Raw genomic sequence first — 24,296 nt, 5'->3', positions numbered from 1 at the left:
GGTAGTCTATGCAGGGCCGGAGGGTCTTGTCCTTCTCCACAAAGAAGAATCCGGCTCCAGCAGGGGAGGAGGAGGGATGGATGAGACCGGCGATGAGGGACTCCCTAACATAGTCCTCCATGGCCCTAGGCTCAGGGGCCGAAAGCGACATAAAGGCGATGAGGTTGCAAGGAGGTGGCTTTTGCCTTACTGAACACCTCGGCTAGATCGTGGTAGCATGGCGGTACGTTGGTGAGGTCAGGGTTAGTGGGAAGGGAGCTGTGGGCTTTTGGCAGACAGATGTTGGCACATTTTGGGCCCCAGCTGGTTATCTTTCCACTAACCCAGTCAAAATTAGGATTGTGGGTGACCAGCCACGGGTGCCCTAAAATAATCTGGTGAGCCATTGAGTCAAGGACATGGAAGCTTAGCTTTTCCGTGTGAGAGTCCGGGAAAACTAAGGTCACGGACTGGGTGTGGTGGGTAATCCTACCCAGAGGGCTGCCATCTACGGCTCTCACCTCAAGGGGGTGTGGGAGTGCGAAAACTCTCAGTCCGAGTCTTCTGACCAGGGAAGAATTCATTATGCTAGCATCTGCACCAGAGTCAATGAATACAGGCAAGAGCATAGAACCAGAGTCAGAAATAATCTTTACCTGAGGCTGGTGCAGGGCTGGGTTACTGATTACCAGGCTTCGACTCACTGTGAGCAGTCCTTTTGGCTTTGCTCCGCACCCCTTGATGTGGCAGGCACTCACTAAGTGCCCCAGTTGACCACAGTAAAAGCATCTTTCCTCTCTATGTCGACGATGGCGCTCTTCAGCGGAAAGATGAGTGTGTCCCAGATGCATTGGTTCCTGTGGGGGAGGGGGAGAGGGAGGCAGACTGGCTGCTGGTTGGCCGACGTGGCTTGGCCGATCCCCGGAGCTGCTCCTCCATCCTCGGTGAGGCGAGTGAACGAGCCCGAAGTCGTCACCGCTCCTGGTCCCGCTCGGTGAGTGGCTTGTCGAGCTTAACTGCCAGCATGATTAGGGAATCCAGATCCTCCGGAAGATCGATGTTGATCAGCTGATCCTTCACAGACTCCCAGAGTCCGATAGGGCGACAGGGTTCCACCCACTCTCAGTGGCGAGGGTGCGAAAGTCTATGGCATAGTCTGTTACCTTGCGCCTTCCTTAGCGTGAGCAGAGATCTAGCAGCTTCCCTGCCTGGCGCGGTGTACTGAAAAATCTGCTTGAGTGCGAACCAGTGTGTCAGTGTGAACCTGACAAGGGAAGAGCAGACTGTTGAACGACGGCTCCTCTTGGCGGTAGCCCACACCTCTGCACGTCCTGTGAGGTGGGAGATGATGAACTCCACCTTGGACCGGTCAGTCTGGAAGGCTGTTGGTTGTAGCTCAAAGTGCAGCTCGCACTGTGTCAAGAAGGGCCCCACGTCCCCTGACTCCCCGGAGAAGCGCTCAGGACGGGAGAGCTGTAGACAAGGCTGAGCAGTATTGGCAGGAGCAGCGCGTACGTGTGTGGACCCGGAAATGGGGCTGGGTCAGACGTAGCTTCAGCAGGTGTCTCTCGTGGCAGATGAGAGAGTAGTTCTTGAAACTGTGAGCCCAACGATGACATCATCGAGTCCTGGCGTGTCGCCAGTTCTCTCAGCGTGACGCACAGGGACGTGAGCTGCTCCTGCTGTTGAGCCAGCTTTTGCCCCTGTGCACGAAGGGCTTGGCGAAACGAGTCGGAATCCGCTGAGTCCATGTCTGGCCAGTTCGTTCTGTCGTGAACTATGGCAAAGCAGAACAGTGGACTCAAATGCAGGATTCTGGACACGATTCAATCAGTAAACAAGTTTAATCCAGGCAGAGGTTCGGTACACAAGAGGTCAAAGAGATCAGGCAGAGGTACAAAAACGTCAGGCAAAAAGGCAAGGTCAAAAAAGGCAGGCAAGGTTCAAAAACACGAGAAGACTAAACTATGGCTGTGAAACAAGAGTGCTGGAACGTGAGCTATGAACTACAACAAACTGGCGACAAGATGAGACACAGAGGGGAATATAAGCAGTGCTTGATTAGGGAGTGATAGGATGCAGGTGTGGTAGACACAATCAGGGATCAGGTGCACGCAGACAAGGAAGGGGGCGGGGTAGACAGGAACCTGAAACAGAGACAAGGGTGAGTGATTTCAAAATAAAACAGGAAGACAAGACATGGAACATGAAGGAAGAAACAAGACAAGATACTTAACGGAAGTGACAGATCATGACAGTCGCCTGCAAACAGACTCCTGTTGGACGTCACACTGGTGTCCACTTAAATGTGTCATGCTTTAATTGTGTCTATTGTTGTTTCTGGAGATTATAAATGAAGTGAGGAGGATCATATTCCCCCATAGACTTCCACTCAAATGGAGTTCTGCCCTTTGATGGCTGTTCCCTATATTGGCTTCAAGGAGGAAAAGCAGCACTTGGAGACATTTCTTTCTTCAGAGATACAAAACTATAGCTCACCTTTGTAATTCCTAATTCCTTAAAAACAAGAACCCTGATGAAAAACTGCTGGTGTAATAAACAAATGAATTAGCAGTGATTGCCACAAAGAAAAAGGCTTGTGATTAAAGACCATGTTTACTGATTTCATCCTCTATGTGAAAACAAATGAAATACACGACGGGAAGTGAAGACAAATAAAAATGACACCAGTTGTTAAAAAGGCAGAGAGAGTGAGAGAGAGAGAGAGAGAGAGAGAGAGAAGTTTTAATAAGATTATTTTCTCTCCAAATGAGGAATATTATTCAATTATAATGTCATGATCTGTCACTTCCGTTAAGTATCTTGTTTTGTTTCTCCCTTCACAGTCCATGTCTTGTCTTCCTGTTTTATTTTGAAATCACTCACCCTTGTCTCTGTTTCAGGTTCCTGTCTACCCCGCCCCCTTCCTTGTCTGCGTGCACCTGATCCCTGATTGTGTCTACCACACCTGCATCCTATCACTCCCTAATCAAGCACTGCTTATATTCCCCTCTGTGTCTTGTCTCGTTGCCAGTTTGTTGTAGTTCATAGCTCACGTTCCAGCACTCTTTTTCACAGCCATAGTCTTGCCTTCTCGTGTTTTTGAACCTTGTCTGCCTTTTTTGACCTTGCCTTTTTTTTACCTCTGACGCTTTTGTACTTCTGCCTGATCTCTTGTTGACCTCCCGTGTACCGAACCTCTGCCTGGAATTAAACTCTGTTACGTGGACGCGCAGCCCCCTGCCAGCACTGCGCCATCATGCCTGCAGCTCTCCCGTCCAGAGCGCTTCTCCGGGGATTCAGGAGACGTGAGACCATTCCTGACGCAGTGTGAGCTGCACTTTGAACTACAGCCATCGGCTTTTCCGACAGACCGGTCTAAGGTGGCCTTCGTAATCTCCCACCTCACGGGACGTGCAGAGGCGTGGGCTACTGTCGAATGGAGCCGACATTCAACAGCCTGCTCTTCACTCGTCAGGTTCTGTCGTTTTTGTCAGGCTTCCTTCTTCTTCTGAACGATAGGTGATGAGTTGATGATGCAGGAAAAGACCTCACTGACACAGGACTTGTACTGAACAAAGGGATTTTATTTAGTTACAAGTCAGGCGTCAGAACCAAGCCGCCACAGCAGCTTGGGAGAATGTGCTCCTGTCGAATCTCCGAACAATTCTGCCTCAGAAAAGCAAAACTAGCATCATATAGATTCTCTAACACTCCTATTTGCAGGCATCACATGTTTTGACCCCCGCCTTTCTCCTGTTTCTATAATACAACAACTTGGAAAACAAGTTGGGTCCAGATATACCATACTGTCCCATGATCTTTAAATTGGACAATATCACCATTTAGTCAAACAAGAGACATCTATATTTCCTAACTAACCATATCCAAGACAGACCCTCAAGCTTCTTGTCCTATACAGGATGCCTATTGTACAACGTATGGTCTGACTTGTCATGTGTCCAAGAGACCCTCTTGTCTCATGTTTACTTATTAATGTCAATCTTCAATACATTTAAGTATTAAACATTAGCTGTGTTAATGTGTTCTTCTTAGTTCATATACTTCAGTTCACACAGGCTCTCGAGCAGATTTTCCAACACACCGTGCCAGGCAGAGAAGCTGCTAGATCGCTGCTCAAGCTACGGCAAGGGAGGCGCAAGGTAACGGACTATGCCATAGACTTCCGCACCCTCGCCGCCGAGAGTGAGTGGAACCCTGTCGCCCTTTCTAATGCATTTTTTCAAGGACTCTCTGAGTCAGTAAAGGGCCAGCTGATCAACATCGACCTTCCAGAAGATTTGGATTCCCTCATCGCGCTGGTGGTAAGGATTGACAAGCGTCTCACTGAGCTGGACCAGGAGCGGGGACGTCTTCGGGCTCGTTCATCGCCTCACCGGGGATGTAGGAGCAGCCCTGAGGATCGGCCAAGCTACGAACGCCCAACAACCAGCCCGCCTTCCTCTCCTCTTCCTCCTCAGGAGCCTATGCAACTGGGACGCGCTCATCTCTCCGCAGAGGAGCGTCTACGTCGACAAAGAGACGGAAGATGCTACTACTGTGGCCAACTGGGTCATGTGGTGAGTGCCTGCCACATCAAGGGGGGCGGAGCACTGCCCAAGAGACCTCTCACGGTGAGTCGAAGCCTGGTGATAAACAGTCCTGCCCAGCACCAGCCACAGGTTAAAATTATTTCTGACTCTGGCTCAATGCTCGTGCCTGTTTTCATAGACTCTGGTGCAGAAACTAGCATTATGAACTCTTCTCTCGCCAGGAAACTCGGACTGAGAGTGTTCGCGGTCCCACGCCCCCTTGAAGTGAGAGCCGTTGATGGCAGCCCTCTGGGTAAAATTACTCACCTCACCCAGTCCGTGACATTGGTTTTTCCAGACACTCACACTGAAAAGCTTAGCTTTCATGTCTTAGACTCGATGGCTCATCAGGTTATTTTAGGGCTCCCGTGGCTTGTCACCCATAACCCTAATTTTGACTGGGCTAGTGGAAGGGTAACCTGCTGGGGGCCGAAATGTGCCAACATCTGTCTGCCAAAAGCCCACAGCTCCCTTCCCACTAACCCTGACCTCACCAACGTACCGCCATGCTACCATGACCTAGCCGAGGTGTTCAGTAAGGCAAAAGCCACCTCCTTGCCACCTCATCGCCCTTAGACCTGTTACCAGGCAGCACCCCTCCTAGGGGTAAACTTTATTCCCTTTCGGCCCCTGAGCGTAGGGCCATGGAGGAATATGTTAGGGAGTCCCTCGCCGCCAGTCTCATCCGTCCCTCCTCCTCCCCTGCTGGAGCTGGATTCTTCTTTGTGGAGAAGGACAAGACCCTCCGGCCCTGCATAGACTACCGTGGTCTCAATGCCATAACTGTCAAGAACAGGTACCCCCTTCCCCTCATCTCCATGGCCTTTGAACTGTTGGAGGGGGCTAAGATCTTCACCAAGTTAGACCTACGCAATGCTTACCACCTCGTCAGGATCAGAGAGGGCGACGAGTGGAAGACCGCTTTCAACACCCCAACAGGACATTATGAGTATCTGGTCATGCCTTTTGGTTTAACTAATGCACCAGCTGTTTTTCAAAATCTGGTTAACGATGTACTTCGAGATATGCTTAATGTTTTTGTCTTTGTGTATTTAGACGACATCCTGATCTTTTCCCCCGATGTGGAGACTCACACCCAACACGTCCATGCTGTGCTTCAGCGGTTACTCCAGAACCAGCTGTTCGTGAAAGCGGAAAAGTGTGAGTTCCACAAGCCCTCGGTCTTGTTCCTTGGGTTTGTGCTTGCTGAGGGGGAGGTCAGGATGGACCCTGAAAAGGTTTCGGCTGTGGCGGATTGGGCCACTCCCACTTCACGTGAAGAGGTTCAGAGGTTTCTGGGTTTTGCTAACTTTTACAGAAAATTGACCGTGCCTCCCATCACCATCCTGTCCTCTGAAATCTGGAAACATTAGATATTTGGGTGTAAATTTTTCCTCCAGACTGTCAGATCTAGCACAATTAAACTATACCCCACTACTTAAATCAATAGAGGATGACCTCCTACGATGGAATTCCTTACCTATATCACTTATGGGAAGAGTTAACACCATGAAAATGATGATCTTACCAAAAATCAATTACCTCTTCTCAATGATTCCAACTAAACCCTCACCAATCTGGTTTAAATCCTTAGACTCTGCCACCACAAAATTCCTCTGGAAAACCAAACCAGCACGCATCAGTTTAAAAACACTCCAAAAAGCAAAAGCCTACTTCCACAACTACTTTCTTGCAAATAGGCTTCACTATGTCCAAAAATGGTTTCAACCCAAACCACTGGACAGTCTGTGGCTAGACATCGAACAAACACTCAGTAATGAAATTAAAATCTCCGATCTACCATTTATAAGCAAAACCATCAAACGGCATCAGTGCTTTAAAAGCATAAATATAAATACCTCCTTGTCAGCTTGGTGGGAATTTATCAAACTCACTGGGTCCTCGCATATCCCATGTAAATATACCCCAATCTGGAATAATCCAGACATACTATGGAATAAAACAACACTAAAACTCAAATCATGGCAAGAAAAAGGTATAAGGCACCTGGAACAAATTCTTCAAGATAACAAATTCATTCCATTTCATAACTTAGTGGAACAATATGGCATTAACAGCAACACGTCCTTTGATTATCTACAAATAAAATCTGTAATCCAGACGAGGTTTAAAACCAGTAAATTGGATCTAGAACTACCTCCAATAATCAAACAATTTCTAAACCTTATGTCTCCCAAAATGGTGTCTAAAACACATGCACTATTGACTAAAAATGATTGTATAATCTCTTTACCAACCACAAAATGGGAGGCGGACCTATCCATCAGCCTAGATGAAAATTTCTGGTTACAGATATCATCTAACACATTCAAATTGATAAAAAATCCAGACCTACAACTAATACAATACCAAATCTTACACAGAACACACTACACAGGACAAAGGATGTTCAGAATGGGGCTCTCACAATCAAATATCTGCACAAACTGCAACGAAAACACAGCAGATGGCTACATGCATGCTATATGGCTATGCACACCGGTGTATAACTTCTGGTGTAGGGTATCCGAGGACCTCTCAGCATGTCTCGAATACACCATACCACCTTCCCCCATGCTATGCATACTGGGTGATTTAAACAGAATACATATAAACATGGAAAAATCACACATATTAATCAATAGCCTAAGCATCGCCAAGAAAACTATCCTCCTGAACTGGAAAAACTTAAGTTTAAACCAATACAGAAATGTAATTTTAGATCACATCTCTATGGAGAGAATGTCTGCTTCCATAAAGAAACAATTACCTATATTTGATTTGACCTGGACACCTCTAAGTGATTATATTTCCTAGGGCGGGTTGGTGACTGTCTTCCCTGGTCGGTCCGTGGTGCTGCGGGCCGTGCATCTGGGGTGCTGGGATGTCTGGTGGTCTGTGTGGGTTGGTGGCCCTGGGTCTACCGTCCCTCGGTGGCTGTGGGTCTGCCCTACGGGGATCGGGGTGGATTTGTGGGGGGGCTGCCACCTTGGCCTGGGGGGCCCGTGGAGGTTGGGGGTGGTGGACCGTGGACTGGGGCTGCACTCCTGAGCGCCCGGTTCCTGCTCACCCCCCGGCCGTGTTGGGACTGGCGGTCTGGGTGAGGGCAGCAGTGGTGGCCATGAGGCGTCGCTGGACGTGGGGGATCGGATCCCCTGCGCTCGGTCTGGGGGGTGTCCGGGAGGCATGGTTGTGGCTCATCATGACGCACCTCCCTGAAGGTGCTGTGGTGGGCGGCAGTCTGCCTACCCGGCGGGGGTCATCGGCGGGCGCAGATGCTCCTGGATGTTGGGGGACCCCTCTCCGGGGCACCGCGGGGTTGGGCGCGGCGGGTCCTTGGACCACTGGCCCTGCCTCTACCTGGGGGGTCTGGACCGGCTCGGGAGTCTGCCTCTCTTCCGTCTCTGGGGGCCCCCTTGGCTGGTGGCCCTACGTGGGCCTCCGCCTGTCCCTCCCTGGGCTGGGGGGCGTGCGGTCGGCTTCTGGGGGGCGGTGGGGGTGGCTGTGGTGGGTATCTGACCGTGCCTCCCTGGTGGGCGGTCTGGGGGGGCTCTGCTCCCCCCAGTGGTGGGCTGGCCCTGCCCTTGGGCGCTGGCGGGCTCTGGGTGCGGGGACCCTGGGCTGATTTTCAGCCCGTCGCTGGGGACTGGCCGGACATTGGCACGGTCCCCCACCCAGATTCCAATCACACCTAATGACAACCCCTGCACATATACACACTCTCTCTCTCTCTCTCTCTCTCTCTCTCTCTCTCTCTCTCTCTCTCTCTCTCTCTCTAAAAATACTGCAGTTCCGAGAATCCCAGACTCGTCCTGCACATATCAAATCTGTCCGACACCAAAAGGCATGCAGTCAATCATATTACATGTCCTGGGTACTGGACAGGACAGGTTTAAAAAAATAAATAAAAAAGACCTTGTTTGTTGTACAACAATGTTTTAGGTGGCCTAAAATGGTCTCCGATGTTACCAATTATGTCAATGCCTGCGCTGTTTGTGCTACTAACAAAAACTCCCACATCTCCATGGACTTTGTCACAGGACTCCCACCTTCGTACGGTAACACTGTGGTTTTGACGGTGGTGGACAGATTCTCTAAAATGGTTCACTTTGTTCCCCTGCAAAAGCTTCCCTCCGCCAAGGAAGCGGCGGAGGTCATGTTGAATAACATTTTTAGGATACATGGTTTCCCTGTAGACATTGTTTCAGACCGAGGTCCCCAGTTCGTCTCACACTTTTGGAAGGAGTTCTGCAGTCTTCTTGGGGCCAGTCAGCCTCTCCTCATGCTTCCATCCTCAGACCAATGGCCAATCGGAGCGCCTAAACCAGGAGTTGGAGACTGGCCTCCGCATCACCGCCTCCCAGGACCCTGAAACCTGGTCCCAAAGACTGGTTTGGGTCGAGTTTGCTCACAACTCACTCCCCTGTTCATCCACTGGTCTGTCCCCCTTCCACATTGTCCACGGTTACCAACCATCTCTCTTCCCCTCCACAGACCGTGAGTCCTCTGTGCCCTCCGCATTGGCCTTGGTGAGACGCTGCAGGAGAACCTGGGAGCTGGCCCGCCAGAACCTCCTTCGGCAGTCCAAGTCCTACAAGGCAGCCGCGGATCGCAAAAGGACCCCTGCCCCACACTATCGCAGCGGCCAAAGAGTGTGGTTATCCACCAAGAACCTACCTCTTCGGGTGGAATCCAAGAAGCTCGCTCCCAGGTTTGTTGGTCCATTTCCCATCGCCAAGGTGATCAACCCTGTCTCTGTCCAGCTCAAACTACCAAGGTCAATGCGGGTGCACCCCACCTTCCACGTCAAACCCGTCAAGACCAGTCCTCTCTTGAATTGTCGAATGTTTTATTTATAATTTATTCAGCGCCTTGTCATTCGCAGACATTTCGGCTGAGAAGATGAAAATTCTTCTTTTTTTTTTCTTCTGAGTCCACAGATCACCCAAGAGCTGAATAATGCAAGGGTTTCATTATCAATCTCTCCCACATACAACCGCAACCGTATCGCCCGCCATAGATCTTCACTCAGACAAGGAAAAAAAATATACAGTGAATATAAATGTGAGTTTTCATTAAATGGGTTTTTTAAATAACTCCTCAGCGACTCAGGCACACTTCAGAGAGACGGAAAACGCAGCTCAAATAACGGGATTTTATTATTAAACAATGAATATAGGTTTAAGTCATTACACTGTCTCATTAGGACAAGTCAAGTGATTTATTTAGATACATGTTCCCGTCCACTAGGTGACAGTAGTGTCCCCTGTAAAACCAACTGAGGCATACAAGGTGACGGACAGGTTTCAAGCAATGACGAAGACAAAGATGGAGCAAAAATGTCCTGTTATGAAACAAGGCACTTGCAGCAAATCAGAAACCTCTCACCAATCTGAAACAGCAATTACTGCGTTTCATCACAACTGTGAAATCAAAGACATAGACGTGTATGTGTGTGTGTTGTCTACATCATGAAAACTTCGATTTAAGGCAGAAACTACACCTAAAATGGCTCTAATATACACACATACTGTATATCATGCACATCATTCAAATATGACATTGTTGACATTCTGTAAACCTGTCAAGTTCACAAATCCAGAAATGGCAAAGATAATTACATGACAGTACAACAAGATGGTAAAGGCTCTTCACACCCACTTTTAATCAAAAATGCATGTCACAGTGTACATTTAAAAATGTACGTCATTGGTAAAATGATAAGGCACCCCTTTGTAGGCTGAGTATGTTACAGTAGACGTCCCTGACCCAACGCATGTGTACAAGAACATGGCGCCCGTGTGACACCTCAAACCTTTACAAACATTTACTGCGGTAAAAAAATCAATTAAGTCACGATAGCTCTCCGTCCCCACTTCATTACATAGTCCCTGACACAGTCTACAGGCCAATGATCTGTTCCCTAAAACTGTGTTACTACTTATTAATAATAACAAAATCATATTTAAAGCAGCAGGTAGTGAAATAAGATTGTTAAAATACATGTTAAATAGCTCTACATTCAGTGACATGGGTCTATCAAGCCTCTTTTATGCTAAAACTAGTGGGTTTGTTTACACCGCCATGTTGGCAGGAAAAGCTCCTGCCAAAGATGAACGGCACCGGTGCCAATTTGAAGTTCTCGCGAGTTCATGGTGCACTTTAAATCCACACACTTGACTACAACTGACCCCGTACAATGGACCTGCAGCCACTCCAGCCCCACTACACCAAAGACACTGAAAACAGGACAGAGTCAGACATTAATTGCGAGAAATCCCCATTCAATGTGAGCACAGAGTTTCAGAGATGGAAAGACAGCCTCAAGGCCTGAACACACTCAGCGAGAACAGAAAGTGTTTGTTCTTTTTCTCAAGAACAAAGTTAGTCGTCCTGGCCGGGACATTTCATACGACAACTCACGTCAGACACCACATAAGAAAAGAAAAAGCTTTTTGCCGGACCTGGGTTTTAATCTGAGAATAGATTCCATTCTGTGTCAGTAGTGACCTCCTGACCTTGTACGGTCTAAAGTGTGGTTTGTGCGTTCAGAATGGGACTCTGTGCCTCTCTGGTCAACATAGGCTTTACTCCCCGGACAAGGCCCCCTCACTTCACCACAACCCTTTACCAAAAACACACCCTTAAAATGTTGCCATCTACAGTACTTTAGCCCTTGATTTCACCAAATAGTATATAAGTTAAGTTCAGCTTGTGGGCGGATACATGAATTGCGTGTATCTGTGCAGCTCCCTCGGCTTTGTAAAAAGCATGTGCGCCATTCTAGCACAACATACAGCATAGTGTAGAAGAAGAATAGACACAGTAAACAAAGGGCAACAATGGAGGACATCCAGCACTCCAGTGTGGCGAGCTACTCCCTTTATATAAATATAATGTAGGTCTGGTTCTCAATGTTTGACAATGGAAAAGCAAATGCTAATACTTAGCAAATACTTCTGTGATGTATGAAACTCAGCCAAACGTTGGTGGAAACATGGAATTTAAGTTGCAAGGTTTCCCATCTCCATAATGAGCTAACTTTACATTTTTTGAGAATTTCAGTACCGTCTCCGGCTTCTCCCTTTATGGGGTTTCTACTGTAGATAATCTACCTCCATCTTTTTGTAACATTAGTAACACTTATTTATCCGTCTCTTCTCAAATGTCCCTATAAGGGAAGGCAATTATACTCAGGCGTGGTACAAAAAATGTGATTGAATATAATAAGAGGTGGCAGTGTTGCTTTTGTCTTGTCTTGACAGTCTGTCAAAGACCTGTGTCTGGGAAATCTTGATTTTCCAGTCGGTGAAGTCAGTGAAGAATGTAGAGACGAACAGACTCGACATAATGTCATAAATGTCTGCGGAAATCAGGGAAATGTTTCTCCCACCGTGAGGTGAAGGGAAACCAATGATTCAAAGGCTGCTGCGGTTCCTTTGGTGCGCGTCCCACTGCACATACTGGCTCGCTATTATCTGCCTTTAAACATTTGGATTGCTTGCTTCTCTGCCAGCAGCAAGGTGACATTATATTCAGTATCATGGACCATTGCGTGTCGGGCCGTTCCAGCCATGTACTTCTTATCCCAGTAGTGGTACCAGTTTCCGTACTGGTTAGCCCCGAAACCAAACAGATTGACCTGGAGGAGACGAGAAACAAATCACCAGCCAATCTATCTGCTATTTTTGTTCAATCTTCACATCATTTCAGGTCCAAAAACCACATTTTCGATGTCTTATTATTTCTAAAGCACATTCTGAAAATAGTCAAGGACATTGAGCTTGTGTTGCTGTTTCACTTTAGAGAGGAATTTGAAAAGCTCTCGTCGATCGAGGTCGCGCGCCACTGCACCACTACGCCACTTCTCCTTCCTTACCTCGTCACATATGTGGATAGCCATCAGTAAGGTGAGGAATCCAGTCGAAGGATATCCTCCGTGACCTTCGAGCCAAGAGTAGTAGACGTATTTGAAAAATGTGGGATTGTAAATCAACACCTGCAAAAGAGTTTCACACGTTTTGAACAACTACAGAGGTGATATAAAAGAAATGGATACATGGAATCAAATATTTATTAGTTTGCCCTTAGTCCATAGTACAGATGAGAATTATTGTCTAGTTTACTTTATTAGTATCCACATTAGCCGTGACACGAGGCAACAGCTGACCACGTTTAGCATCGAGGAAAGAATACAAAACAATAACAATATGAAAATAATGAAATGACAGAAAGTGACAGAACCACATAGAAAAGAAAATAAGCAATGAGAAACACAGTCATTTGATGAAGAAGAAGAAGAAGACATTTACAATAATGAACCTACCTTATTTTGTTCAGCCTTTTTCACAGACATCTTAGACATTCTGTAACACAAAAGAAAACACAGTTTTCTATATGAAAATAGGGGAAACAAACCAAACCAGCTCTCAGTGACGTAACCATGGTTACTATTGATATTGTCTTCTTTTTTTACTTCTGTAAGTTTATTTGTGGACCCAAAACAAATCTCCCATGATCCAACCTCTGGGAATGATTGATAAACAGTAGTAAATGGAGGGAGACGGACGGGGATGATTATGGTGGAGAGGAGGAGAAGGTGCAAAAGCATGAGACACACCAGACACATCCATCATTCACATCACATGCAACACATTTTAAAGACTGCTATCATAGATTTGGTCTATTTTCTGGTCCGATCAACACACAGCACACACTTTGTTAATCTCTCGTTTTGATGAACACGGGGTTCGTCTTCAGTCAGTGGCGCCACATCCACGACGGCAGAGCTGGGGACCGAAGTCCAAAGACACAGGAGCAGACAGAGTACAGCTGTCTGATCAATCCAACATGGTGAGGAAGTGAGGAGAAAAGGACGGCATACTAATGACCCAGAAGAAAAAAGAAAGAATAAGATCACAATCCCAACTAAGGTTTCCAATTAAGGCGAGGTTTATCAAGGCTGTTGCCTCTGCAGCAATCACTGTGTCTAATTAAAACTCACTTGCACAGAGCGGTGTAATGAAATGCTGCTGCTGTTCAGTGCAATAGGCCCCAACCACTTCCACTATGATTTAAAGTGACTTGAAAATGACCTGTGATGCATCTGCTGTGTTATTTTAGACCTTAGTGTTAAAAGCGCACAGGGCTGCAGAGAGCATTTTCACTGAGGTGGAGAAACACAGACAACCTATCTGTGGGTGGACCACAAAAGACTAGATTATAATCTTGAGCCACAGCCGAGATTACCTTAAACTGTTTTCCTACGGTGGCCTGAAAGTGCAAACCATTATTATAAAACACAAAGGACTTTAACCCTTAGAACACAGAGCATTTTGGATGCATTTTTTCCCATGGCGATGTTAAAACATACAGTTTATACAGAGGCTATAAGAATATAGAGTGCAACATAGAGTGTCTTATATCCTTTTATTCAGCACAACCAAGGCAATCTGTGCAAACTATATAAACACAACTGAGCAAAAAGTACTAAAATCTTTTTTAAATCGGATTGAATTTGTGAAATTTGTTCACTTGATTTGTTTTTATGAACAAAACAAAAGAAAAAAACGCTCTAATTTTGTGACTTTTTTTGTTACTTTATATCACGACTAAAAATGCGAAATAAAATGAATCATGACTTTGACTCAACAACACAAAAGAAGACAGATCTGTGCCGCGTGAGCACTAAGGGTTAAGGAAGCTTGAGGAAATTTGCAAGATGCGAAACACACTATTCCCGAAACATATTTCACCGATACTGTTCCGCTATAAACAGAAGTACGAAGGCGTATTAGGGACAAGTAAGAAAAAAAGAATAATTACGGACCTGTGGAGGGGGGTAATATTTCACATATGGTCACAGTGGGCATTTTCAGCATCACAGACAGCGTCAGATTGCGCTCACATGAAAGAAAACCAACCGCACCATGCCGAGGTGAGGCGAGGCGAGCTGGGACCATAGTGAAAAGGAGCCATAAGCAACCAAAACCTGGGAGCTGCAGAGACGACTGAAGTTGCTGCAGCTTCAGTGTATAAAACTTTGGTTAAAAGTATTTCCACATGGCAGTAATTGAAGAGAAAACAATTATATTTACATTTTGAAACACCATGTTTTAACAATAGCCCACAACGGACAGACTAAAGTTAGTCTTGATGCTACTTGAAGGCGACAGAGACTCTCCAACACACTTGGAAGGGAAGGATGAGGTGATTTTTATCCAGTAGACATCCATTTAGAATATTGGCCTATCATATAATGTCAAGAAATGATGTCATGTGTTCTATTATGTGTTTGGCACTCCGCCCTGTGTGCCTTCACGGATTCAGCGCCATCCGACTTAACAAGATAAGAAAGAATAAGAGAATAATTCATAACACCCAGTGAAGACGTAGCAGCTACTGGGCCGATGCTGACGGCGCTGCCACGTAAAGTGGAATTTAATGATGCAGAATGATTGCTTTGGCAGAGTCGGAAGACAACGGCACATTTACAGGAAACATTTGTTAGGATTTACTTGTCCTCCGTCCATCTAACATGGGACGTGGCAAGTTATTGGCAGCAGTATAAATTGGCACAGGTTTCTTTTCTGGATGTCCGGTAATTAAGCTAATGTTTATGGATCATTGAAAATGAAAATGAGGCAACTGGAGATTAAAACTGAGTGATTATGCTGTTATGGCAACCAAATAGGAACAGGGAGCTAATTGGTTTGTTGCAGCAATCTGGTACTCAAAAAAAGAAAAGTATATAAGTAGTAAGTAGTATATCATTTTTTTCTTTTCCTTTGTGCACGCCACTGGATGGATGGATGGATGGATGGACGGGAACACTTACTTGTGAACGATCCACTGCAGATCCTGGTTCTTGAAAGGGATCAGCACCAGCCAGGTGTCACTGTCCACATTGATGGCACTCTCTGGATACAAGACGCGATGAGTTGTTCTGGTGCCCACATCCTTCTCAAAGCCCTTGGTGGGACCCTGGTTTATTCTGCAAGCGTATACATATATGGTTGGACATTTTTCATCCACTTTATGTTTTCGGAAAAGATGAGAGAATTCTGCCAATTGTTATATTAATATCCATAATCCACAGAGGGGAAGAGGTAATGTCACCATCACTGATCACACGTCTGATTCCACAACAGCCATTGAGGGAAACTCGAGTGGTCATTTAATGCCCAGCTGGGCGACAGGTTCCTATTAGTATGTCCAACAATACTCAGTCAGTGTGCAGCAGTAATTGGAGGGGACACTGTCTGACAGTGGCAGTTGGATCGTGAAGCCGACTCCCACATGTGACGAGCAATACCTGTTTGGGTGTTTCTGGTCTGAGCGATATCATCATCTACCGCTTTATCCTCTGCCAGAGGGTCGCGGGGGGTGCTGTGCCAATCTCAGCTACATTGGGCGATAGGCGGGGTACACCCTGGACAGTTCGCCAGTCCATTGCAGGGCCACACACAGATAGATACAAACAACCATTCACTCTCAGTCACTCCTATGGTCAATTTAGAGTGTCCAATTTACCTAATCCCCACATTGCATGTTTTTGGACTGTGGGAGGAAGCTGGAGAACCCGGAGAGAACCCACGCACACACGGAGAGAACATGCAAACCCCATGCAGAAAGGCCCTTGTTCCAACCGGGGCTCGAACCCTGAGCGATATCATCTTCCTCATTACTGACTCTGAGACGACAGCGATACAACAAGCTGACATTTTCAGCCGGAGCCTGTCGGGACTCAGGAAATATTTTTGTTTTCTTGGCACTATGTTACAGTTAAAGTTGCAGCTTAAATCATAAATCGAAGAGTTACAGTAAAGTCTCCTGTGTCAGACACAGATCAATGCAATATAAGTTAACTACTTGTAAAAGTCTAAGTCCAATTCTTTGGTCATATCAGTGATGTGTAGTGTGTGGTTGTGAGTTCATGGGTGTGAAGCTTTTTTCATGATTAAAACAAGATTTCTGATGGTTTCAGCTTCTTAAATGTGAATATTTTCTTCATTTCTTTGCTCCACATAACAAAGAAATCATTAAAAACTGAATCATTTTTGGTTTGTGGACAAAAGCAAGACATTTGAGAACATCTTCGTTTCCAGGTTTGACAAACACTGATCAACATTTACAGCATTATGTAACGCTCATAAATGCAACATTCTGTGGAAATTATTTGTCTGAATTAGCAGCTCGCCCCCAGTTGGGTCCCCATGTGCCTAGACGAGCTCGATCCAGGACTACATGCTCTAACTTTAGCCCCCAGATTTAATATAAACCAGCACATAACACACCAACACACCAATTTTGGCTCTTTCAGAAACAGGTTCGTTGACGCCCCTTTTTTTCATGACGATAACGAGACAGAGATAAACATGGATCTTTGATGACTAAAACATGACGAGACGTGTGTGAGTTTTCGTTGACGAGACGAGAATGGACGTTAATGTTAGTGGGCGGTCTGTGAGACATTTGAAATGCATGACATTTCTGCATATTGTGTGTGTAATCTGTCCATTAAAACCTCGGGTTAGGTTGGTTGGCAGCATCGCCAGCGACCCCTGGTCCCGATTTACGCGGGCCACTCTCCGCCCTGGCGATGCGACGCGGTTGGGGCACAATGAGGACAGTCCACTCCAATCGACAGTCACGCCGGGGGCAGAGGGGCCGCGTCCCCCGGGTCCACTGACAACCCCTCAAAAAGAACTCAAAACCTTTTTGAGTTTTCGTCGACTGAAACTATCACATGAAATGACTAAAAATTGACTGAAAACGTATTTTAGTCCAAAAGACTAAGACTAAGACTAAATGGCTACTAAATGGCTCACTGACTACAAGCGTAGTGAGCAGCAGGCCAGCCACGACCCCACTCTGCCTGACACTTTAAACAGCTTCTTCGCACGCTTCGACTCTCCGAGCAGAAGGACTGTACATCTTTCTCAGCCAGAGGTGCAGCACCAGCCTCTCACCCTGCAGCTGCACCAGGTGACGTCCACCCTGAGGAGGATCAACACCAACAAGGCGGCAGGCCCAGATAAGGTGTCAGGTCGGACACTGAAGTCATGTGCGGATCAGCTAGCAGCAGTTTTTCTGGACATTTTCAACATGTCGCTGCAGCTCTCCTCAGTCCCTGTCTGCCTGAAGTCCTCCATCATTGTGCCTGTGCCCAAAAAATCCACTGTCGCCCTGACCCCAGTCATAATGAAGTGCTTCGAGCGGATCCTCCTGAAGTACATCAAAGACGCCATCCCTGCGGGCCTGGACAGTCTGCAGTTCGCCTACAGGGAGAACCGCTCTACGGAGGATGCTGTCTCATTAGCACTTCACACGACCCTGACTCACCTGCAGCATCCAAACACCTACGTCAGGATGCTGTTTGTGGACTTTAGGTCAGCGTTTAACACTGTTCTCCCAGACGTGTTGGCGCTGAAACTGCACAATCTGGGTTTGGCACCATCGCTCTGCTCCTGGATCAGCGACTTCCTCACCAACAGACCCCAGGTGGTTAGGATACGGGGGTCCACCTCTGCACCGCTGATCCTCAACACCGGAACGCCACAGGGTTGTGTGCTCAGCCCAGCCCTCTTCACTCTCTTCACACAGGAATGCTCTGCCATCCATCCCACAAACATGGTTGTAAAGTTTGCCGACGACACCACCGTGGTGGGTCTCATATCCAACAATGATGAGACCCACTACAGAGAAGAGGTCCAGCACATCACACAATGGTGCTTCAGGAACAACCTCATCCTGAACACCACCAAAACAAAGGAGGTCATAGTAGACTACAGGAGGTCCAGGAAGACTGAACACGCTCCACTCTGCATACAAGGAGAGGGAGTGGAGCGTGTAGACAACACCAAGTTCCTGGGAATCCACATTTCCTCTGACCTCTCATGGAGTGTGAACACCAGCACCTGGTGAAGAAGGCCCAACAAAGGCTCTTCTTCCTGAGGAAGCTGAAGCGGACTGGACTCTCTCCTCAGCTGCTCACAAACTTTTACAGAGCCACGATAGAGAGCATCCTGTGTCTCAGTGTGACGGTGTGGTACGGCAGCTGCACGTCACAAAACAGGAAGGACTTAACCCGGGTGGTGAGAACTGCACAGGGGATTGTGGGCCGCCGTCTACCTGATCTGGATTCTGTTTACACCGCACAACTCCAGAGGAGGGCCAGACGGATAGCAACAGACCCCATCAGGAAAACGGTACAGGATCATCAGATCCTCCACCAAAAGACTCAGGGACAGCTTCTTCCCCAGAGCTGTGAAATCAATAATCCCCTCCCCCCCCTCCCCACTCTGTAGTGGACGACACAGGTCTTGCACTAAGCTGCACTTTATATTTATATTTATATTTATCATACAACTGCCCCTTTTTCCCCCTGTACATACATTTCCCTGCACTGTTCACTTACAATTTGCACACTTCACCTGCAATAACCTTTCTTGTTTTCTGTTTTGTTCATTTGTATTTCAATGTTGCTGAGAGTCTCGGGAGGAAATTTTGTTATGCTTGCATAATGACAATAAAGAATCTTGAATCTTGAATCTAAATCTAAAATGGCTGCCAAAAACAACACTGCCAGAGACTCTCTCGTGCTTCACAACCACGTCAACGGAAATATGACTTTTTCCTCAGTCCAATACAGTTGTTTTCTTATCTTCTAACAACTACTAACCTGTTAATAACACATATTTGCTACCGAGCCATAACCAGTCATTTAGAAAATATAATGCTTTAAACTGTAGAACAAATAATCCACTCGCGTGAAGAAGACATAGTTCGAACATTAGTACAGTTCTAATATCTGATCCAGGACTTTGGACCGATGCCGGGAGCGAACACCGCAACTGCTCGTGCAGAGACGATGGCAACATCGTCCGACAATGATCTCTTTTTGTAAGTAAAGGTGACACAAATGAGCCTTTATGAGAACAAAAGGGAAGTGGAGACGTGATGTTGCAGCTAACGGATGCTCTGGAATGACGATGGCCAGGCCCGTCAGTCCAAATTGTTGTGCCACCAGTAATAAAGCAGTCACAGCAGATGTGTCTGTGGTTATTATGGACACAGGACTGATTATTATGACGACTGGGATCATCAGTCGTTCTGCGTTCTGTTAGCAGGGGCAAGTACTTAACAGAAAACATTACACTATACCACAGCTACTCGGTCCACCTCACAAGCTGTTTTACTCGCCATTAACAAGTAATGAGATCTGTTTTCCTCTGTCAACTTTCCAGGGAAGTGAAGCCTGGAAGTTTTTTTTTGTAGCCACTACAGACGAGCGCACTCATGGAAACCCAAAACCAGATTCATGGCTACGACTGAACTTAAACTGCGATGCGTGTGTATGCGTGTGTGTGTGTGTGTGTGTGTGTGAGAGAGAGAGGGAGGTTTAATGGAGCAGTATCTCAGCAGAGAGACAATGGCGTCTGACAGGACTACAGTAGCGGGTTCCTCCCTTTAATGGGTGTAAAGCACTAACATGTACGAAAGGTGCTTTACAAATAAAGTTCGATTGACTTGATTGATTTATGTAATGTTCTTCTTAACTTAACTATTATGGTGTGTTTCCACTAGCATAGACTCTGGTACCAGGTACTTTTTTTAGTACCTGCTCTGACGAGGTTCCCAGCGAGCTGAGGCGGGACTATGCGTGACGTCACCAGACTGCCGGCCACTGATTGGTCAGAGTGACGTCACAGGAAGAGACGTCTGACACGAGAATGAAAGCTGAACAATGCCGAACTGTAGAGGACATGTAGATTGTCCTAAAAACAAGACAATCCTAAAAATGTGGGTTAATCTCCAACAATTACCAGGGAAATGTCTAAAATCTCAATATTTAACAGAGGAGTCTGGTGTATTTAGTGACAGCACTGCTCATCATGATCATGGAGGAAGTACTGATTCTAATGATTCAGTTACACTGAAAACAATTGCTTTACAAGTCACTCGTCACTCGTTTGTGTGTGTGTGTGTGAAACAAAGTGACAGCAGTTTAATGCAGCCGTGTAGTGATGACTCCGCCCATGTTGATTAGGTACTGTTTTTGTAGTGGAAAACCAAACTAAACTGTGCCGTGGTGAGGCGAGGTGAGCTGGGACCATAGTGGAACACAGAGCATGGTGACTACTTTTTTTTCCATTACCATGTTAAAACATACAGTTTATACAGAGGCTATAAGAATGTGCGATATAGAGTGTCTTATATCCTTTTTTTCACAAACTATATAAAGACACCTGAGCAAAAAGTACTAAAAATGTTGAAAAATCAGACTGAATTTGTGAAATGTAACTTCGACTCAACAACACATTAGAACATGACAAAAGCCTGAATATGTGACCTATAAACACACACACACACACACACCCAGGACGTCCATATCAGGAATTGTGTATTATTCCCACGACAATTTACCATAGGTGCACCTGTGGCACAGATCCATGTCGCGTGAGCACTAAGGGTTGAACAATAAACAATATTAGACACTGCAGTATTTTAATTTACATAAAGTGGTCAAGCTACATACCGTTTAATATCTAAATGCACAAAATTAACACAATTTCTTGAAAGAAAAACAAACATTGTATACATGGATGACGGTATGGCAGCTGAAGGAGTTCACTTTTACAATAATGCAGGTCTGCGAGGGCTCTGGGGAAGTTAAGTTATAAAGCGGATTCAGTGAGCTGTTGGTTCACTTAATCTTGTGGGGGCGTGTGGTGTCAAGTGCTAGAAGGACGCGAATATTTCAGATCGGTCCTAATCAATATTCAGCCTCTGCTCTGACGTTCCTCTTAGCAATGGAAATGTGCAGCAGATGGACCTGAGACTGAGTGCAGCAGATGTATTGAGCTTTTGAAAAAAGCCCATTTCTCACAACACAATGCTTTGCTTTTTCTTTTTTTTAATTTACCTTAAGGAGAAATTTCTGAGGTTAAAAACAGACGATGAAAATGAATGAGCAAATAACACATTACTGCAGAACAATCGCGATCAATAGTTTCACACGTTCAAATCCTGGAGCTTATGTACGAGTCTGCCGCCTACGCCCTGGAGAAAGCGTGACGAGTGATTTACAACATAACTATAAGGGACTTTAAGCATCAATCAAGTTCACTCAACTTAAGTAACTCTTAAAAGCTAAGTCGCGTTGATTTCTCCTCCTCCTCCCTCCCATCCCCATGTTTTCCAGATTTAAATCATTTCAGCACAAACATCTGAGTTTTCAGATGCAGCTGCTGGACGTGTTTCTTCAGATCTCAGCATGTGAACACCACCAGGAAGCCGCACCACATCAGATGGACTGAGCGAATGATTTCACTTCAAAAAACAAAACAAAAAACATCCACAAAGGCAGACATTTGAATGATTTATAAGATTTCACATCAGTGATTGAATAGTTGAATGCCAAAGCCAACTTGTTGTGGTTATTACGGTAATTTCACTTCAGCCGGAGAATCAGCGTCTTTGTTGCCAGAGAGGAGAGAATTGGGAAAACTATCCATTTTTTTGGCCTGTTTTTGGAAATTGAGACAAAAATTCAAACAATTGTTATTTTAAAAAGAATTATGTCGCTTGTGTTTATTTTGGACGTTAAATCGCGGTTTTAGGCCAATATTTGTTTGTATGGAAGAGTATTAGTGCCACATGTAAAAAAAAAAGAAAGAAAGAAAAATAACAGCGTATATTATGAGATTAAAGTCAGAATTCTTTCTTTCAATTTTGAATTTTTTTTCAACATTTTTCACAAGCGCTTGTACTCCATTGTACTTTGTGTCACAATAACAAATGGGTTCTGGGGGGAGAGGTTTGATTGCAGAATGGAAAAAAGTGAGGGTGAATGAAATCTTAATCAAAAATAAATTGCAGCAATTATGACACATTTAAAAGATGTACAACCAAAAACAGCTTAAGTAAATTCATGTTTTAGGGCAGTGATTACAAACTTCAGAGTGAGAGGTGCGCGGTGTGGAAGAAGCTCTTTAAAAGGTGCATTGCAGTTACTCACGGGCCTCAGGAACACATTATTATGGTAATAATAATAATAATACATTTAATTTAAAAGCGCCTTTCAGGTCACTCAAGGACACTTTACAAAACAAGCTGAATTAAAAAGTCACGCAATTACGTAAAAACCAAAAAAAAAAAAAAGAGCACATAAAATCAACACAATAAATTTGGGGAAGTGGTGGTAAAAGCAGGGGGGGTTAGTAGGCGGAACAGGTGAGTTTTCAGTCTTGATTTGAATAGGTGGAGAGAGTCACAATTACGGAGGTCAGGTGGTAGTGAGTTCCAGAGCTGAGGAGCAGAGTGGCTGAAGGCTCTGCCCCCCATAGTGCTGAGGCGGGCAGGGGGCACAGAGAGGTGGATGGAGGAGGAGGATCTGAGGGAACGAGTGGGGGTGATGACGTGCAGGAGATCAGACAGGTAGGGAGGGGCAAGGTTGTGGATGGCCATGTATGTGTACAGGAGGAGTTTGTAGTTGATGCGGTGTTTGACAGGGAGCCAGTGGAGGTGCTGGAGGACGGGGGTGATGTGGTGGTGTGAGGGGGTCTTTGTGATGATACGGGCGGCTGAGTTTTGGACCAGTTGCAGTTTATGGAGAGACTTTTGGGGGAGGCCATAGAGGAGAGAATTGCAGTAATCAAGATGGGAGGTGACGAGACTGTGAACAAGGACGGCTGTGGAGTGGGGGGTGAGGGAGGGGCGGAGTCTGTTGATGTTGCAGAGATGAAAATAAGCGGTGCGGGTAGTGATGTTGATGTGTGAGTGAAAAAAGAGTGTGCTGTCGAGGATGACACCCAGACTCTTTACCTGTGGGGAGGGGGAAACTGAAGAGCTGTCAATGGTGAGGTAGAAGCTGTTAACTTTAGATAGGGTGGATTTAGTGCCAAGGAGGAGGAGTTCAGTTTTATTGCAGTTTAATTTAAGGAAGTTTGAGGTGAACCAGGTTTTTAGCTCAGAGAGACAAGAGGTGAGGGATGGGGGTGGTAGTGTGGAATTTGGTTTGCAAGAAAAGTAGAGCTGGGTGTCATCCGCGAAGCAGTGGAACTGGATATTGAATTTACGGAGGATGTGGCCAAGGGGGAGGAGATAGACGATGAAGAGAAGGGGCCCCAGGACAGATCCCTGGGGCAAACCTGTAGTGACTGGGTAAGGTTTTGAAGTGAAAGATTTGAGCTGTACAAACTGAGTGCGGCCTGTGAGATAAGAGTGGAACCAGCTGAGGGGAGTGTGGGAGAGGCCAATGGAGGAGAGTCTACTGAGGAGGATGGGGTGTGAGATGGTGTCAAAGGCAGCACTCAGATCGATTTTAGAAATGAAAGGTAGGTTAGAAATGGGGCAGAGGTTATCGTAAATGTTGGGGTCAGAACCGGGTTTCTTTAATATGGGGGTGACAGCGGCAGTTTTGAAAAGTGAAGGGACCATTCAGGAGTGGAGGAGTGGATAATAGCAGATATGAGGGGGAGCAGGGAGGAGGAGCAGGATTTGACTAGGGTTGTGGGGAGGGGATCGAGCTGACATGTGGTGGGCTTTGATTTGTGTATGAGGTCGGAGATTTCGTGGGTAGTGGGAAGAAGAAAACTGGAGAGGAGATGACAAGGAGGAGAGGGTTCAGATGGGGAGATAGGTGGCGAATTGTGATGTAGGTGCTGATGGATGTTATGAATTTTCTGGTTAAAATAGTCCATTATGGAGTTGCAGGTTTCT

The 24,296-nt window shown here is 46.1% G+C and overlaps 1 protein-coding gene across 1 annotated transcript in view; it reads right to left on the bottom strand.

The window, feature by feature from the left end:
* Window positions 1–10,209: 10,209 nt before the first annotated feature.
* LOC131447672 (CMP-N-acetylneuraminate-beta-galactosamide-alpha-2,3-sialyltransferase 1-like) overlaps window positions 10,210–24,296 on the bottom strand; it is a 32,664-nt gene continuing 18,577 nt past the window's right edge. Inside the window, exons 4-7 of the mRNA XM_058619617.1 lie at window positions 15,409–15,564; window positions 12,898–12,937; window positions 12,451–12,570; window positions 10,210–12,213 (exon numbers count right to left, since the gene is read on the bottom strand). Of these exons, the coding sequence (XP_058475600.1) occupies window positions 12,046–12,213; window positions 12,451–12,570; window positions 12,898–12,937; window positions 15,409–15,564 (484 nt within the window). The 3' untranslated portion in view covers window positions 10,210–12,045. The remainder of the gene's footprint in view (window positions 12,214–12,450; window positions 12,571–12,897; window positions 12,938–15,408; window positions 15,565–24,296) is intronic.

The sequence above is a fragment of the Solea solea genome, chromosome 20, assembly GCF_958295425.1.
Source record: "Solea solea chromosome 20, fSolSol10.1, whole genome shotgun sequence".
Taxonomy (NCBI): domain Eukaryota; kingdom Metazoa; phylum Chordata; class Actinopteri; order Pleuronectiformes; family Soleidae; genus Solea; species Solea solea.
The sequence above is the reverse complement of the archived record's forward strand: the minus strand, read 5'-3'. Positions and strand labels throughout refer to the sequence as shown.